General features: G+C 39.5%; 1 protein-coding gene and 1 pseudogene across 5 annotated transcripts in view; one reads left to right on the forward strand and one right to left on the reverse strand.

The window, feature by feature from the left end:
* C2H8orf34 (chromosome 2 C8orf34 homolog) overlaps positions 1–19,888 on the reverse strand; it is a 401,050-nt gene that overhangs the window by 94,979 nt on the left and 286,183 nt on the right. For all 5 annotated transcript variants that reach the window (XR_004944281.1, XR_004944280.1, XR_004944279.1 and 2 more), the window contains one exon: positions 5,066–5,151. Coding sequence is in view for 1 of the 5 variants with exons in the window: in XM_036179890.1 (XP_036035783.1) it covers positions 5,066–5,151 (86 nt within the window). In the remaining 4 variants the exon portion in view is untranslated. The remainder of the gene's footprint in view (positions 1–5,065; positions 5,152–19,888) is intronic.
* LOC118578723 lies at positions 18,842–19,645 on the forward strand (annotated as a pseudogene).

Below are 19,888 nucleotides of genomic sequence, written 5' to 3' on the forward strand. Positions count from 1 at the left end.
AGAATCCTGTACTTTTCTAATGAGAGACAGAAAGGGAGTAACTCCAGATGGGAAGGGAGATAAGAGGGAACTAGGAGGAGTAGAAGGAAGGGAAACTATAATCAGGACATATTATGTGAGAAAGTAATCTAGTTTCAATAAAAGGAAAATTTATAAATGAAATTAATTTACATTCCATAAAATTATGGGCAAATGCAATGTAATTTTACTATATTTTTTATGAGTTGAGATTCTTGGGTACAATATTTACTTAATATTAAAATTTTATTTTCTAAAACAAAATATTTATATGGACAGAAAAAATTGAATTAAATGTATATGTTAAACTGAATATATATATATATATATATAAAACCAAAAAGAAACATTTCTGTGGATTTCCTGACTTTTAAAGTTAGAAGTATGGTGTGTATTCCCCATCTCCTCTCAATGAATATGTGGTAGTTTTAGATAGGTGCCTTTCTGCTTGAATTCATGTATGATAATTCACTTATTTATCCATTTATGTATATTTTTGCACATTAATTTATTCAGTGAATATTACAGGTCAAATATAGGTTAAGCAGTTTTAAAATATGTTAAATGAAACAACTTTCTACTACTCTCTCAGGGAATTCACTTGACTAATATATAATTAGTGTTTTAACAAAAGATGAACATTTATGAGGTAGCAATACTGGCAACTTTTTAGGTTATGTTCTGATAAGTGCTTGATTTGAGCATTCTTTGGTTTTGGTTGTCATATGTGCTGAATTCTATGAGATGATGATAGTCCAAGACCCTAGCAGAGTACTCCTGTGATGGATTTCCCAGAGCAGGTGATAATTTTGGTGTCTTACCTTATTGAAATTGACAAAGGCAAATGGACCCAGACAAAGAGACTAAAATTGTGATGAATAGCAATCTAACAAGCTAAGTTGAGCAAACAGATATCATAAAAACAAAAATTTGATGTCTTGTGCTTAGAGGGACAAACTTGTTAATGTGTTTGAAGTACACTTCTTTGATAGTGCTAACTAGAACATGCAGATATGTAAACAATTGTGTTCTTTCTACTGCAGAGAAATTTATCTTATGAGAGAACATGTTTTCAAGATACATCCTATAGTTGTTCAATTTTTTAAACGCATAAAGGGTAGTATAAATTGAGTCTTTAGCGCACCAGCACAGAAGTATGAAACAATAAAGTGATTTTATTTTTTAAAATTAGCTGTCTTTGAACTCTTGGATTATAATTTTAATATGAAAATTTGAATGCTTGTCACAATGTTTAGCTTTGATCAGTTTCCTCCTGTCATTTTTTTTGTTTAACATGGCTGCTTGTGTTACAAGAACTTCTCTGCACAGAATTAGGCCTACTTATAGTAATATGTATTTTGAGCCAAGTCCAATACAGATGCACAGTTGACATGTAAGTCACATGAGAGATTTTTGGATGATGCTAATGATACTCAACTCCCATGATTTGACTGACTTCAGGGGAAAGGAATGTACTGAAGCAGAAACTCTTATTTTACAATTTCCTAATTAGGTATTCTAATATTTGAGTGTGGAAAAAACAGGATATAAATATTTCAAGAAAGGAACTTAGACTTAATGAATGCATTTTTCCAGCGGATGTAAGTATAATCAAAAACATATTACTAGATGTATTGTTTAATTTCTCAGGATATTTAAGTCTCTACAGTAAATATATATATATATATATATATATATATATATATATATATATATATATATATATGCAATTTCTAAAGAGAACCTATCTAGTTAACAGCTAAGTTGTTAAACAATATCTGTGTTGTGTTACTTTTATTTTGAACATGAAAGCCTTAAGAAGCATGAATCATTTGAAGTGAGAACAAATACTGATTCAAAAACAATTAGGAGTTAAAAAAGAAGGAAACATTGGTGTGAACTAGACTTAAGGGACACTTGATATGACCTTAGGGCAAGTAGTGCAAATACTACAGGCAGCAGAAGGAAGCTGCTACCACTGAGGAAAGAATGGCCTGTGCATAGGAAGCCTTGTAACATCCACAAGAGGAGATGGTCAGGCTGAGTCCACAGATAAATGAATGCTGATGAATGGCCAGCATGGGCCTCCACGTTGCTAGTCACCAATGACCCTGTTTTAGTTGCCGGGGTTTAAGAGCTACTTTGAAATTATACATACTTTAGTTCTATAATAGATCTGAACACATGTAAACTAACATGATTTCTTTGTAAGTAACCACTAGTATAGGTTTATATTCCTGTATCATTTTATTTTTAAATAGTACTATATGATAATCAACATATGAAATTATATGCACATGAAAATTTCAAATAATCCCGAATTAAAGGTGGCCAGGCTTTTATCTGAAGCAGAGGTAAGTGGATCTCTATGAGTTCAAGGCCAACTTGGGCTACAGAGTGAGTCCAAGAAAGGTGCTAAAGCTACACAGAAAAACCCTATCTCAAAAAAAACAAAAAACAAAAAATTCAAATCAAGCACATAAAATGTGTTCTATGGATAAAATATATGGTAAATTTAACTTATAACGTACAATAATTAAACACCCCAAGCTTGTAATCTACCTTAGGAATCAGAGCATTCCCAATAGCCTTCATCTACTTGTGGGCCCCTTCCGGATCACATCATTCAGCTTCCTCATATCCTGAAGATAGCTGCTTTTTTGAGTCTAACTGCTGTTTCCAATTGCTTGTTTGAAACCAGTACAGTGGCTGAGCTATATTACGTCGGGGAAATCATCAATTCTGCAAACCAGTTTTTGCTAAACATTTACCAGCGTGTTTCTGACTTTATCCATCCTGTGTGTGCAGTTGAAATGCATTTGAGTCCCTACAGTGTAACAATTCCACAGCTCATTGGTTTCATCATCCTTGAACATCCTAACAAGGCTTGTTCATATTTCCTGGTGCATAAAGCTGGTTTCTCTAAGATATTTATCTAGATATGCAGTTCCTGGGTTTTCTATCATATAAATGCTCCAGATCTTAAGGTAATAGAAAACTTTTCTCAGATTGTTTAGACACCACCTATAGGAAGTAAATATCTGTCTTCACTAGCACTTTTTGCCAAAAACTGGGTATAAAACAGCACTTCATAATAGTCTCCATTTGATTTTTCCTGGTTTCTAAGGTAATGGGGCATATTCCATATACATGACATTTGGACTTCCTCTTTTATGACATGTCTATTTAAACTGTTGATTATTTTTCAATAGATTTGTTGACCTTATTAAATTATAGGTGATTTTTATATTTGAATACTCATCTTTGGACAATGAAAACTGTACTGCAGACAAATTATTGGGGTGCCTCAGAATGTTTCATTTCAATACATGTAAGCATTTGTGAAATACTAGTATAAAATTAAAAATGTTTATCTTTTTAAACATTCATTATTTAATTTGTTTGTGGAAACAATCACTCAAAACATGCCTCTCTAGCTTTTGGAATGTGTAGTGAATTATTATTTCATTTGTATCTATGATGGTCATGGACTTTTGTGTCTCCTTTAAGATGTTGTCCATTCAGGCATATGGAAAATATTTTCCTACTATGATTTGTCTAGTGATCCTGCATCCACTGTGTCCTGCTAGAATACAGGCAGTTAAGATGGTAGTAATGCATCCTAGATGCTACTGGTGGTGCATTACTTGTATCACCTGTTCTGCAAACATTTTGAAGGGCTCTAACTTTAACTTCATGTGTTAAGTAATGAAATTTTTATTGCATCCTATAGAAATGGGTATGGAATAAATATTATTAATTTTGAAAGATAATAAAGTAAACATCTGTAATGCTGGGTGCCATAGCTTTTGTCAACTTGACACAAAACCTAGACATAAGTGGTTAGCTTTGGTCAACTTGATGCAGACTAGAGTCACCTAGGAAGAGGGAATCTTAATGAGAAATTGTTATTATCAGATTAGTCTGTAGAGCATTTTCTTGGTTAGAGATGTGGGAGGGCCCAGCCCATCTCTGGGGGTGCTAACCCTGGGCATATGGTCCTGGGCAAGCTGAGCAAACTATGGGAAATAAGCCAGTAAGAACTGTTCTTCCATGGCCTCTGCTTCTCTTGATGATAGACTGTGACTTGGAAGTGTAAGCTGAAATACCACATACTCACACAAGCTAGTTTTGGTCAATGATTTACAACAGCAGCATATACCAAACTAGGATACCTAGAAAGAGAGACTCTCAAGTGAGGAATTGCCTCCATTAGATTGGCCTTTGTGCATGTCTGTGGAATGGTTTCTTGATTAATAATTGATATAGGAGGGCCCAGCCTACTGTGATGGTACCATGATGAGGCAGATGGGTCTGGGCTGTACAAGAAATGTAGCTGTGCAAACCATGAAGAGCAATTAAGCAGCATTCCTTCCTCCCGGGCCTCGGCTTCAGTTCTTGCCTCCAGGTCCATGCCTTGAGCTCCTGGCCTGGCTTCCTTATGATAGACTGTAAACCATAAACTAAAATAAATGATCTCCTCCCCACATTGCTTTTGGGCATGGTGTTTGTATCAAACAGAAAAGCAAGCTAGGAAACAGTACAATGAGGAGAAAGGAAGCTATTTCACTAGATGGAAAAGGAGGAGGAAGGTACAAATGAGACTCCTTCAGGAAAAATGAAGTCTGTCTTAAGAAACAAGCAATATTTGCAGTGTCAACACCAACTTAACACATGGCTGAGAGAGAGTCTGTGTGATATCTGCAATAAGATGTTGCTGTTTTCCTCCAAGAAGACTAACTGGATCAATGGAATGAGGTTGGGAGTAAACAAACTCATAATGTCCTTGCACTTTCTATAGAGCCAACAGGAACAAGTGGAATTCTATACTGTTAGAATTGGAGGCATGGTTTTGACAGTAGCCAACATATAGCTGCCTCTTCAGAATCTACACATCCTGATTCCTTTTCTCATTTGCCCTTTGCAGCCCAGACAGGCCGGCTGTACATGTGACTCCAGGCCGCAGGCATTTGATTGGGGGAGGTACTTTTGCAAATCTGTAAGAGTTACCAAAACTTCAATAAATACGTTTAAACTTAAAACTTACCCAATGAATCTGGGATTATCTCCTCTGGAGAATGAAATAGCTGTAATGTGTCTTCTGGCCTTTCCATCAGATTGTCTCCTTGAAGCCTAAATGATTAAAAACCATCATTGGAAACTGTAACATAACAAAATGGTGAACTAAGAAGTATATACCAGACTTCTGAAATCAAACATGATTTTTTAAAGTGAGCATAAACATTTACTAAATCCAGTTTAATCCCAGATCATTGCTTTTTCTAGCCTCTAATGAAAGATCTTCTATCTGTTCATGTGTGTGTGTGTGTGTGTGTGTGTGTGTGTGTGTGTGTGTGTGTGTGTGTATGATGTAATCATCACATTAGAACAGTTATTCTCAACATGTGGGTCACGACCCCTTTCACAGGGGTCACATATCAGATATCCTACATATCAGATACTTACATTGTGATTAAAATGGTAGCAAAATTACAGCTATGAAGTAACAATGAAATAATTTTATGTTTGGGGGTTACCACAACATGAAAAACTATTAAAAGGTGACAGCATTAGGAAGGTGGAGAACCACTGTGGTAGACTCTAGGGTCTAGAGCCAAACTCCTTTACATCTTAGCCTGAGTAGAGAAATACTTATAGCGAATGTTTTTACTAAACCACAAAATCAAGTTCAGTAGAAGGAAAATAAGTCTGATGCCTTGTGTTCAGCTGATTTCAGGATCCTGGACTTATGAGACAGTTTTTATGATTGCGCAGAGTTTTCTCTCTCTCTCTCTCTCTCTCTCTCTCTCTCTCTCTCTCTCTCTCTCACACACACACACACACACACACACACACACACACACACACACACAACACACACTTCTCCAAATCAACTAGTGTGAATAGAAAGACCAGGGGTATGGGAGCCCACAAAGGTTTTCTAGTGAGATCTGAGCTTTCTTTACACAGCATTAGGGGATGACTTGACCACGTGCATGGTTACCAGGTGTTTGGAATGTTCTGCACTTGGCTGTGTCAGGGGGATGTCTTTTGCTCCACCTCTTGGTATTCCTTTAAAAAGCCCTTTAGTAGAAACAAAAGGGGCTGGTGGGTTTGGACCCAGGCACTCTCGAGGCTATCCTGTGTTTTCTATCTCTCTATCCTTCTATCTACAAATTTCTCATTTCTTCCTGTTCAATAGTACCCTGGGAGAATAAATGGGAGGTGGTCTTCCTCACAGGGGTCACATTATAAGACAATTCTTATGATTGATTGCACAGAGGTTTCACACACACACACACACACACACACACACACACACACACACACACAAATTAAAGACTTGCCAAAGAGAATTTTCCTTGTAACATGTTTTGGTTAGCTGTGTAGGCATTTTATACCTCAATAAGTTTTACCTAAAAAACCTTAATGCTTGAAAATAATTAATGAGCTAACTTTTCCTCAAATCTTCCTCACTACTTTCCCTCTTTTTAATTCATACAAATAAATTAGGAAAAATATTTTTGATAACTCATAATATCAAATATTGGTGTTTGAGCTTTCTTTTCCATGACCATTCTATCAAACTTATTAAAGATGAAGTAAAAAGGCACATTGCATATTTGAAGATGTAAATAATACTTGTTATTAAAAATTCACCTCAGTGGTTAAGAGTGCTTACTGCTCTTGTGGAGGACCAGGTTTGGGTTCTAAGAACATACATTGGGTGACTAACAAATGCCTGTAACTACAGATCCAGGGAATTCTATGTCCACTTCTGGCCACCACAAACACCCCCAGGTATATGTACATACAAACACATATACACATAAATACAAAATTAAAAATTCACCTTTAAAAATATTTCACAAATGTTTCAACATACTTGTGTAATTAACAGTAGGTTAAAATGTAAACAGACACTAAATTCCCAACAAAGATGAAAAGAATTAAGACATAAAATCTGTGCCTAGCTGGTGTGCCAGCGCATGTCTGTAAGCCTGCAATCCCAGCACACAGGATATGAAGGCAGAGGATCCCCAGTTCAATACTATCCTGGTAAAAATCTGTCTGAGAAACAACAAAAAATAAAATAAAATAAAATAAAATAAAATAAAATAAAGCCTTTTTATTGTTATTTTTGTTTTTGTGTTTTTACTCATCTGATGGATCAGTAGAGGCAAATGTTTACTTAGTATCTATTAATTTGATTGGTGATGGGCCACATGTTGCAAGGATCAAAGGATATTCTAACTGAGTTGAACAGACAAATAGCCATGAATAAGCCCCAGCAAACTGGGTGTCCTTGAATCTGGTTCATCCTTTGTCCAGTACTGCCCTCCAGATGCCTGAGAAGTTGTTTGCCGTGACTTGGCACCTTTCCCCTGGGGAGTGATATGCTTGACTGCTCTGCCAATATTCCCCAGGCTGTAAGCCACACAGCATCACTGTAGTCAGAGGTTAGGAGCTGCCGCACAAAGAAGGGTTGTGTGGGCAAGTCCAGGAAATACAGCCTCTAAGTTAAACTGTTTTTACTTTACCGTTTACTGCAAGACTTTTCCAAGCCTTTACTATTTGCTTTCTGAAACTACCCGTTCATATTAAACAAACTTCTTGATATATTGAACCCTTATGCAGGCCACCTCCACTCATCCTTATCACACTGAAGGTCTTCTGCTCGGGAGTGAGGTGGAGTTCAATGGTAGAGCATGTGCTTAGCATGAACATGAAGGGCAAAGTATTATTACTTCATTACTCCTCTCCAAAGAAAGCTTCCTGGTCCCTCAACCTCAGGTCACTGGGGATTGTATGGATAAACCCTTCTGCTCTCTGATGACAAAGACTTTGCTGGGCTCTCTTTTCTTCTTAAACCCATTGTCCCTGGTATCTGGAGTGTTCAAGTGGTCATGTGGGTGCATATGGGAAAATCTCAAGGTTCCTTGACTTCCTCGGACCTGGAGATCACTTCTCTGCTTCATCACCCCTAAACCAATGACAGTACTCTCACAGTCACTTGGTGGTAGAAATGCCTGAGTCCATGTTCCTTGGAGATACTTCCATCTTTTATGCTTTTTCATAATGTCGTCGTTCCTGTTAATACATTTTTTCCTGGAATGATTTTAGTTATATGTCCCTGTTCTCACTCTTCTTCGTTAGGTATTCAGTTTTTTCCTATTGTCTTTCTTCCTTCCTCAGTTACAATTCACATGTCCTCAGTTCCCTGTCATGCAGTCCTTCCATAGCTGCCACAAGACTCCAGCCCCACACTAATCTGTCATATGGTGCCTGTGTGAAACTAAACGACACTAGTGATGCTAAGACTCTCTAGTCCTGGGAGTACAGCCCAATAGTTTCCAACTCTAAAGTTAGTCTTCTCAGGTATCTTTCTCCCATTTTTTCAAGGACTTTCCAAAAATAATACTTCTACTACTATATCACGCAGAAAAAATGATTTCATCTGGAATACAGAACTTCAATCCTCTCTCACAGACAAGCTCCATAATTATCTTCATTATTTGTTTTACAGTTCACAGAGGAGGAATCTATCAATTGGGCTGGTGATAGGGGTTCAATGTCTCATGTTTCTCTTGCTCCTTAATTTGTTTTATCCTCCTCCATCCTGCCATTATTATTCATTCTGTACATTTCCACTATCATTCCTCATAAGATATGAGCAAGCTTACTTCTCTTTCAGCCATAGACTCTCTCTCTCTCTCTCTCTCTCTCTCTCTCTCTCTCTCTCTCTCTCACACACACACACACACACACACACACACACACACATGCACACATACACACACACTGCTCCCACATTGTCTAACACGTGTTGCTATTGTTTTTTCTTATGTATTGTACTTGGAGCCAAGCTCTTAAAATATTCTTCATTTAATACCTTTTTTTCTTTTACAGTTTACATTCAACCTGCTTTAGTTTGGTTGTGCCTCAACTGACGTGGGATAATTGCTCACACGAGGACTTCTTCATTGGCTGTGTACAATGGAATATTTCAGCAGAAATAGCCTTAGGGTCAGCATTTTTGGTGGTTCCATAGACAGGTTTGAGGGGGGTTCACAATAAATTACAATGAAGAAAATGAAGAGTTTTAAGTATTGTGACCTCTTCCTTGGAAAGAGAGAGAGGCCATAATTTTAGCTGGTTTCTCAAAATAATCTTTGACTCAAAGGGGTTTAAGAGCTCCCATTTGTATTGGCTTCTTGTCTTCTGCAAGATGAGTTACAATTTCCTCCGCAAGTTCCATGAGTCCCTCCATTGGACAGCTCTTCCTTGTGTCTGCAGATCTATCTTCTTGGATATTCTCCTGGGGATTTTATAATCTATAAAGCTAAAATTGCTTTCACTTTTTCAAGGATAGTTTGTTGTAAGTCTCTGTCACTGTGTTGTTCTCTCTGGCACTATTCCCTTCTCCTCTTTCACCATGTGACTTATTTCTTGTTTTTCATTCTGGATTCTACCCTTTTCAGAATCCTTTCTTCTGGAAGTCTTTTGAATCTGTGCAAGTCCTAACCATAGCTGTACTTCACTGTGTCTCAGCACTTTATTTAGATGTCTGTGTTTGTTAGTTCCAGAGGAGATTTTGTCTCTAAAACCTACCTTAACTGAGTTTAGGTTAACTGAGTTTGGTACATTACAGGCTCTATAAAGATTTCTAAGATATTTTTTACTGATTATTTCAATTTGGAAGTAAAGAAAGATATGATCCAGATGACAGGTAAGAATTCTCTGCAGACTACTTATTTATAACAACATGCCCTTGAGAAATCCTAAGTACCACCCTGCCTGTATCTTGGGTCAAGTAGTTCTTAGTCTGACCCACCTTGATGCAGAACATGAGACAGAGGCTGCTGTGTAAGGGTTTCTGTAATCCAGGAACCAGGAAAGAATGACATTAATGATGGATTAATCCCCCATGGAGTTCTGAGGAATCCAATGAGATGTGATTACTCAAAGGGTGAAACGACAAAGCATTGGTGTGCAGATACCTAGTCAGGGTGGCTCTTGGGCACTGGCTTTTCTTAAGATATAATTTGCATGTGCTCTAGTATTGCATGATTGCCATTTGTTATTCCTGAGCAATGAATAAGATGTAACAGGACCAAGGTAAGTGAGATGCTGAACTTTGCCCCTATACAAATCAAGTTACCTCACCTTAAAACACCTCAACAAGAGGTAAGGCAAAGAATGTTACAATGGAGCACACATGGGGCTAAGAATGGCTATAAATATTTTTGTTTAAAACAAATTAATCAGCTTTAACTTTGTACTAGCCAATGAGATACAGCTAGGTAGAAGAAGGGCTGATATAAATACTGGAAAATAGTATCCCAAATTTTGTGGGATGCTTACTGACACAGTCTTAACAAACAGGGTATTGACAGATGTATCCACAGGAATTATTGTGCCTCTCACAAAACCTTGTACATATGCATGCTTAACAAACACTGTACAGTGAGAAATTATACAAATCTTGCAAAATATAGACATAAGGAAGAGGGATTGGTCAAGAAAAAGTCAGAGCTCATTCAGGAAACTGGTTGTGATAGTGTGGGTCATGTGTTGGATGGATTTCACTCTTTCACTTTGAAAAACACAGAAGGAACATTCAAGTTCTCATCCAAAAGAATCAATAACAGCACAGCACTGAGTGACTGTGCTGAGGAGGGAGTTTGAAGAGTGTATGCAGGGGGAGAATAGGGAAGGTAATGTATACCGTTTAGTTTGTTCCTTTCAAAAGCCAAAAAGATTCAATGAAGTACTATATTTTTAAATATCTTTCTTAAATCTGTTCTGTTGTCTGGATATGAGGTTCTGTGGCAAAGTGCTTGTCAAGCATGCATAGTACCCTGGGTTTAAAGCCTAGCAAAATACAAACAAAATCCTAGCATTGTTGATCTAGTTGAACCATTGCATGGGCAATGGAACATTCAAACAAGCAAAGTATTGTTCTTAAAGTTATAGTTGAAGACTTACCAAGTCTGTATAGATAAACAATCACTTTTCTGCATACACTCATTACTTTTTCTGAATACTTCCTAGAAAAAAGAAGTATTTAACTGAAGAATAGATTGTCATCAAATGCTTCTTTGTCACTGAATAATTAGTTGAATGCTTAACTAATGTTTCTAATGCATTCAGCAACTCATAAAGATGCACTAACTGAGGAAGCATTAATGGAGTCAGCAGTACCTGAAAAGGATAGTAAGATAACCCTAAGATCTCTCTAAAAGAGAAAGAATAAGAGCAAAATGACAGGCAGAAATCAGGATGGAGTGTCGGTAAATCTTGAACAATAACACAGACACAGAAGAGCAAAGCATGGATGAGGGGTTCTGTGGACATTTGCTGGCACAAAAGCTGGAGACAGAGGAAAAGGCAGCAGTTATTCCCATCCTTGAGGAGGTTAGTTTAGAATAACCAGCAATGAGGAGCAGACAAGTGAGAACTCCAGCTTATATAAAAGAAAGAAAAAGTTAAGCCAGTATGGAGGAGGAGTATCCAACTTCACACAGAGTGTGAATGCTCTCAAATGTGGTATTTGAACTAAAACATGAACTGACAGAATGTTCTAGACCCCTGGAACAATGGTGCTCCAATATGAAGAAATTACACATTCAAGTATCTTCAAGCCAATGACTTTAGTCAGGTGAAGGGCAGTATGAAAAGGATGGTGTGTTGTCAGAGACAGATCTGGGATTAAGTCAGGTAGGACAAGCTACAACTTCATGTGATAAATACATTTGATGATAAAACAACCCATCTTCTTCCCTAAAATTATGAGAAGCCCCCAGAGATCTCTGAAGTTGGGTGACATGAGTAGATATGTACATTACCAGGGGTTACTCTACCTGTGGTGCTGCAAGATGAGCACAAAAGACAGGAAACTCCCAGGGAGGAGAGTAGACCTGTCTCTGTGAGTGTAGAAATGATGAGGGTGGGCTGATTCCAGATACAGTTTGGGGTTGTAATGGTATGTCTAATAAATGGTATGTCAATATGGAATTTGATAGAAAGGAGGGACCTGCTACCAATTGGGTGGGTGGGTGGGCACTGAGCAATTAAATTAATAATATATCTTTGTCTGAAATATGAAAATTAAGAGAAATCTGATGGAGATTAAGCAGAATTTAGTTTGAGACATGACAATATTAATATACATTTTAGACCTGTATGTAGAAGTACAGAGAAACAAATAGATACTCACAAGAAGATGTTGAACAACTGTATGAAGCTGTGAGGAGGGGTTCTCCTTCTGGGTTAAAAAACCTTACCCCCAAAATATCAAGATATGACATACTATTTAATGCAGTTACTTTGAATATTATGATTTTTCTCTTCCATTGCAAAGCTAATGGCAACCCTGATAAATATCAACTAAATCAGGGGAACCAAGTTAGCAGTTTGGGTTTTAAGAAACATTTTGAACCACTTTCTTTGAAAGGATAGAAACCACTTCTCTCCCTAAGCAAAGCTGGTTTGGATTCCCAAAGCCACTTTCATGACAGCCATCATTGGATTATGTTGATTCGCTTTCTCAATGTTAATTTGCTGTTGTGGGATCCCATTGTATTTCTCTGGGTTTTGTTTTTGAAGGAAATCTTAAGAACTTATTGCCATTCATTCAATTTTGATGCCTTAAAATAAATCAAACTTGCCATCAACAGCAAAACAAAAACAACAAAGTCCCACTGAGACTCTAAGGGTGCAATTCTACATCCTGGACCTGTAATCTGGTGTGATCTGTGTGTATTTACAAGTTTGCCCCATTGACATCACAGGTTTCCAAAAGTCAGGGCCCAGACCCTGTGTTCTCCACATAGCATCCAAAACTTACAGAAGAGCTTATATCTGTGGCTTTCAGAGTAACTATCAGATTTATTTTGCATTCTGATGGTCTCTTTCCTACCCTACAGGGGAAAAAACAAACTACTGCTGTCCTAGGGAGTGTCAACACAGCCCAGTTCTTCAGAAACAAATTAGATGTCCTTTTGCCCACTCATTTTCCAAACTTTCTTCCCCACCTTGTAGCTTTTCTTAATCTACTCCAGTTCCACCTCTTTGTGGGCGATCTGTTTGTGCTGACGTTGGTCTTTGTCACAGTCCCTCGGGTCCTCTTGATAGTATTCCTATACCCTAGACATGGCTCTGCCTCAGGATCCCCATCACCAAGAAACAAACCCCAACAGTCCTTTGTTTCCCTTTCCTACTCCAGGCCTTTAAAATCCTCCTCCTAGACCTTGCCTTGGAGGAAGTGGGAATGGGGGGGGGTGGATTGGGAGGAGGGCTGGGAGATGGGAGGAGTGAGGATGAGGGAATCCATGACTGATATGTGAAATAAGGTTAATTATGAAATAAAAATAATAAATAAATAAATCTCCCTCCTAGCATTCATCTGTGGATGCTTGTGGCCTCATTCTCACACTTGATAGTACAGGCAGTCCATAACTGCTACTAGACAAAGCTCCTTCCCTAAGAGGAGAGCAAGCAAAATACTAGTCCCATTTACCCTAGAGATTTTATTAAGTTCTGATTCTACAAACCACAAGAAGCGCTGAGCATTAACCATTAAAATGTCATGATTGATGATGACGTTGAGATAAAAACCATGCCCTTCTTCTTGTTTCCCTCTTAGTGTCCTATCTCTTCAAAGTGAGATATGGACCTGGACACTCCCGTAACTCTCCAAGCAAATTTATGGTTCCCACAGATATGGAGGATGGCAGGCATGGAGTTGCCATGGTTGCCTCTTATCTGGGCTGCTTATTATTTTTTTGGCAAAGGCTAAAGGATTTTAAAATCAAATCTGAGAGAAGTGAACATGGAGAATAAATGTTCTGTTGCTGCTGTTGTCTGCTTTTCCTCAGATTAAGTATAAATCTGTCAACACAAAATGGGATTCAGAAGATGAGGCATGGATCAGGGTTGACTTTGACCATACCTAGGAAATCCTACACCAGATTTTCCAAGCAGATAGGACCAGAATGTAGGCCAATAATTGGCACACCATAGCTATATGTACAAGGGGCAGCCCTGGGGATATTCCAAACTTCCTGAAACCCAAAGTAAACATGAGAAAGGATAACCTCAAAATGTCCTGATGCTCTGGAGTCAGAGGAACCCAGGGAGAAAATAGCCAATCAGAGCAAGCCACAGACAGTGTGGACACTGAAATCAGCAAACATTCTTCAAAAGTTTCTCCCATCTTCATTTTTTTTTACCTAGATTTCATATCATAAAAGGATCCATCAAAGTGTGAATGTGCTTTTGACCTCTATCATCCTTAGAGCAGAATTATGTAGTTGTGGTCCTTATTTGAAACTGTAGGCCAGTTGTTCTCAAACTGTATAACCTTGGAATCTGCTGGGGGATTTCTGGACACAAGATGCTGGATTTTACCCACTGAATCACTGAAGCCACAGGGGATCTGGGGACCAGACAGTGAATTTCTGCTTCTAACAAGTGTTCAGATGGTACAGGTAGTCCAGAACAGGGCCACCCGATGTAGTTCATCTGAAAGGGCAGAGCTTCCCCCCCACCCTGCCATGGCACTAGAGCTGCACAATGGTGTGGAGAGCACTGCCAGGGATATTGATGTTTTTATGCCCCTCAGTAGCTAGGCATTCATTTCTAGCTGGATGCTAAGTTTCATTCCCTAACATTACATCACGCAGTCTCAGAATCTGACTAGACTTGAACTCAGGATACTATGAACTTGCCCTGCTTACAGACATGCTTGGTCAGCAGACATCAAGTTCAGCAGCAGCTAAGAAGAATACTTGTAACATACTGGTACTTAGCAAGCTGAAAAGCGAAATTCTGTGTGGATCCAAAACAGTTTTTTTTGTTTTTTGTTTTGGGTGGGGGGGGAGTCCAAATTTTTATTCTTTCCTTCACCTATTGCTTCCTTTAATCAAAACTCCTCATTCATGGTAATGAAGGTTAGGGCTGTCTCACATGTGCACATGATGGAAGACAAGCCTTCTGAGTATCTCTTGGAAGCAATTTACAAGTCAGTTTATTTTGTTTGTAACGAACTTCCTTTTCTTTCCTCATATTCTTCCTCTTCCTCTCTCTTTCTTGGAGTTAAAAATCAAACTCTATACCCCTGGACTTCCCTAACCTGTGGTACCAGAAGTATTAATATGTTTCTTAAGTTCCTTCCTTCAGTTTTTATCACTTCAAAGGACTAGGGATAATTAAAATCCAATTATAACTCCTAGCTCAATAATAGGAAATGCAGAAAATTCTAAGTTACTGGTGGCATCATTTTTTACCAGAGAGGGATAGGGTCTTAGTGGGATTCTCTGAAACCAGAGATACAAATTGAGAAAGTGTCCCCAGGGACTATATATGGTGGTATTGTGTTCCCCGAAATATTGTGTGTTCCCTGAAATAAACTTATCTGGGGTCAACAAACAGGACGGCCATAATATTAAACATGAGGATAGGCAGTGGTAGCACACGCCTTTAATCCTAGCATTCCAGAGACAGAAATACCTCTGGATCTCTGAGTTCAAGGCCACATTAGAAACAGCCAGGCATGGTGACACACGCCTTTAATCCCAGAAATCCAGCCTTTAATACCAGGGAGTGACAGCAGAAAGTAGAAAGATATATAAGGCAGGAAGACCAGAAACCAGAGCTAGTTAAGCATTTGGCTGGTTCAGCATTTGGCTGGTTAAGCATTTAGGCTTTGGAGCAATACAGTTCAGCTGAGATTCATGTGGATGAAGACATAGAAGCTTGCAGTCTGAGGAAACAAGACCAGCTGAGGAACTGGCAAGGTGAGGTAGCTGTGGCTTGTTCTGCTTCTCTGATCTTCCAGCATTAACCCCAATAACTGGCCTCAGGTTTGATTTTTATTAACAAGTACCTTTAATATTCATGCTACAACTACACACGAGCATCAACTTCATTAAATATTAAGAAACTGCTGATAAATGTGAAATCATGAAGAAGAATCAGAGGCATACTCCAGAGTCCAACTTTAGAAAACTGTTCTGTTGTAGAAGCATACAAAAGCATTGCTGCCATTTGAATTTTAAATGTCCCTTAGAGGTCCATTTATTAAGGCTTGGACAGTTCCCTATGGAGCTCATGGGAGAACGAGAGGACCTTCAGAAAGGAGAGGGAGGAAGTCAGGCCACTGGGTGTGTGCTCTTGAAGAGGTTTCAAGGCATAAGCCCTGCCTCTCTCCTTTGTTTCCAGGCTGCCATGAAGTGATCAGACCTCAGCCACAAACTTCCACCCTCATATGCTGAGCTCCCAGGGACCCATGAAGATGGGTAGGCAACCATGGATTGAAACTTCTGAAAGTGTTACCAAATAAACAGTTTCTCCATTTTAGTTGTTTCTCTCTGGTGTTTTATCATAGCAATAGAGAGAGAGCTAAAAGAAAATCTCAGAAACTCCAAACAAGTTCCATCAACTGAGAAGGATGGGGGGTTAAGGGCAGAAAACAACTGAGAAGATTCTCTCAGATACCAGAAACTTTGCAAAGTTTGCCAGGTTGAAAGTTTCAGCCTAAGTCTGTGGAGCTAATGTACAACCACACAAAAAAAGAAAGGGTGCTCCAGTGGAGACCTCATGATCTGGCCTCAAAAGGTTTAGGATGACACTGTGTTATAATCATGTTCCTAAACTGCAAGAAAAGTCCCATAATCCAGGCAGTGAGGCTGGAAGGTGAGGACAGTCTGTGACTGGGAACTTATTCACTCAGAACCACTTTCACTGTTGGTATCAAATAAGTAGCTCCCATGATACCCAGAAATAAGTTGAGATGTTCTCCCCAAGTTCAGCCAGTTGAAAGACATTCTTAGACACTGAGAAGTTCATAGATCTAGATCCTCCAACTGTCCTGACTGAACTTCTCTGGGTCCATGCAAAGAGGAAGAAGTGAAGTGGAGAACTCATTCATATACAAAATATCTAAGTGGCCAGCTCTAAAATCATCTGAAAAATAGAAGGAAGCCTAAAGAATCCCATTATTCTAAGATCTGCATGCACACTGTATGATTATGGGAAGAGAAGATGATACATGCAAGGGTAAGTACAGTAGTGATTCAGCCATAATAGACACGGGCAAAAACTGGGGGGGAATCGAGAAGGGTCATCAGGAGTTTAGATCTAATAATTCCACACTTTACAAGAGAAGTGAGGGATACTCTTTCCGATAATTCAGTGATCATAAACTTAGTCATGTTAGCAGTTTTTTACTAGGCATAGAAATAGGATATATGAACCATAGACAATAATAATTTAGCATTGTGCATTTCAAACTGTTGGAACATTTCCACCATTTCAAAGTGATAAATAGTGGAGAAGACCACCCCACCCATCAACTCCTGGGGCAGGTGGGAGAGGTCTCCCCAATCCCCACCAGCTACAACACTTGGGAGAATAGGTTCTGCACCTCACCAGGGCAACATAACAACCCTGTTACCTGAGGTGTGGGTAAGCTAGCCCCAAAGTTGTGAGCATCGGAACAACTGTCCCCATTATCCATCTGCCTATGGTGGCATGGGCAGGAGAGGGTTGCCCCCACCCCACCCATCAACACCTGAGGCAGGTGGGAGAGCTGGCCCTGTGGTCATAAATGTGTGAGAACCATCTCTGACCCCCACCAGCTTCAACATTCAGGAAAGCAGGCCCTGTTCCCCTCCAAGGCATCACAACAGAGCCAGTCCTGTCAGCAAAGATATGGGTTAGCCAGTCCTGAAATTGTGAGCCGGGGCCGGGGGGGGGGGGGGGGGGAGAGCTGTCTTCACTACCCATTTGTCCTGTGGTGGCAATGGATGAGGAAGACATACCCCTCTCCTCCACCCACCCATCAATGCCTGGGGCAAGTGAGAGAGCTGGCCTTGGGGTCATAAGAGTGAGAGAGCTATCCTTGATTCCTATCAGCTGCAACACTTGGGAGAGCAGGCCCTGCACCTCACCAGGGCAGCACAATTGAGAGAACACTGTTAGAGTAAGTATGGAAGAGCCAGCCCCAAAGCTGTGACCACAGAAGTGCTGTTCCCATACCCATCTGTCTTATGGCGACAAGGGCAGGAGAGAAGTGCCCTCCTTCCACCTGCCCAGGACAGCACAATAAAGCCAATATGGTTAGGGCAGGTTTGGCTGAGCCAGGCCCGAAATTGTGACCATGGAGACATGTCTCTACTACCCATCTGGCAGACCAACCCTACAGCTGCCCAGGCCCAGGGTTATGACTTGGCTTGCCCCAGTATCTACCCCATCTATGATTTGCTGGAGTAGGTGAAGGGACCTGACCTGCAGACCCAAACCTGCAGGATCTCCACAAAGCAGGGCATCAGCAGGATGTCCAGGAAGAGTTCTAGTGGGGACATAACATTGTGTAGTGGAGACCGGGGGCCTCGAACCAGACCAATGACTCTTTGCAAGGAACAGTTGCAAGTAGAGATGTATGGAGGACAAAGGGGTATGTGATAAGGTTTGCTGGGTTGCACTGCAGCTTCTATGATGAGATTTTTAATTCCTTTCCTTTTCAAAATTTTTGCACTTTATTTTCTTCATTTTTGTTCTCTTGAATTTTGTTTTATTCAAGAGGGGGTGCAGGGGTGGAGGGGGGAACGTGAAGAGATGGGGAATGAATGGAATCAAAATGCATGATGTGAAAAACATATAGAATAAATAAATTTTATTTAAAAAAAACAAAAAAGAAGATAAATATTACTTTCTGTTCTGGCCTGTGTTAAGTGGACTCATGAGCTAGTGAGACTCAAAAGTTAAGAAGTTTTTTGGCACCCAGGAGGTGGCAGCTGGCTGCTCCATAGCTGTCATCATGCCACAAAATGAATATTTTGAATTGCACCATAAATGTAAATGTACACACTATGGATATCATTTGGATTAACATGAGAAAAAGAAAAGAAAAACAAGAAAGAAACTTGGGAGGCCCATGCAACATTCAAAGAAAGTAAAAGCAAAACAAACAAACAAACAAACAAACAAAAAGATTGGCCTGAAGGCTAAGCTCTGCCATAAACAGCCCCATGCTGAGAAAATGCAAGTGAAAATGATGATAAAGATGCATGAAAAGAGAAACACCAAACAAAAAGATGATGCAAAGACTCCCAGGGATTGGTACCTATCCATGTGCTGGAAAGAGGGGGCAGTCTAGAGCAAAAGTGCTTTTCAACATCACAAAGCATAACCAAAAAGAGAAGGTGGGAATATGAGAAACCCCTCTACCCAAAGTCCATGCCCAAGGAGAAACAGAAGTAGTGAAAGTTATTAGAACAGGAAAAAGAAAAACGAAGGCATGGAACAGGATGACTACTAAAGTCTGCTTCCATGATGATGGTTGCATGAGAAAACCACCTAAATAGGGAAGGATCTTTATGCCAATGTGCCCGTGTTTCAAAAAAAGGTGCATGCCACATTTGCCTGCCAATACTTGGTGTGAAAAAGTGTCCATCATCCCCATTATATACAGTTCTGTGGGCAGTCACCAAAGGCACAGTTACATAGATGTGAGAGAGCTGGGCCTTATGACATGGAAGGCAAGGGCAGCTGGGCCAAGCATGCCCAAGTCACCAACCATCCTGAAAACGATGGATGCATAAACCAGGTCTTGCTGGTTTGACCATGGTTTGTCCAATCACTAGTGAACACTGTATACCATCAGGAAAACACCATGGCTGTGAACTTTCTAAATACTACCAAGCAGCCTTACCCATGTGCAGTCATTGAGAGAAGTGCTTATTAAATTGTAAAGAAAAAAAAAAAAAAGTAAAGACTGCCTCTTTTTACAGTTGGTTTTTAGTTAGGGGCCTAAGAGGTTACACGTTAATAAAATTCAGTGACTAAAAAAAGATAAATATTTGAA

Source organism: Onychomys torridus, chromosome 2 (genome assembly GCF_903995425.1).
Source record: "Onychomys torridus chromosome 2, mOncTor1.1, whole genome shotgun sequence".
In the NCBI taxonomy this organism is placed as follows: Eukaryota; Metazoa; Chordata; class Mammalia; order Rodentia; family Cricetidae; genus Onychomys; species Onychomys torridus.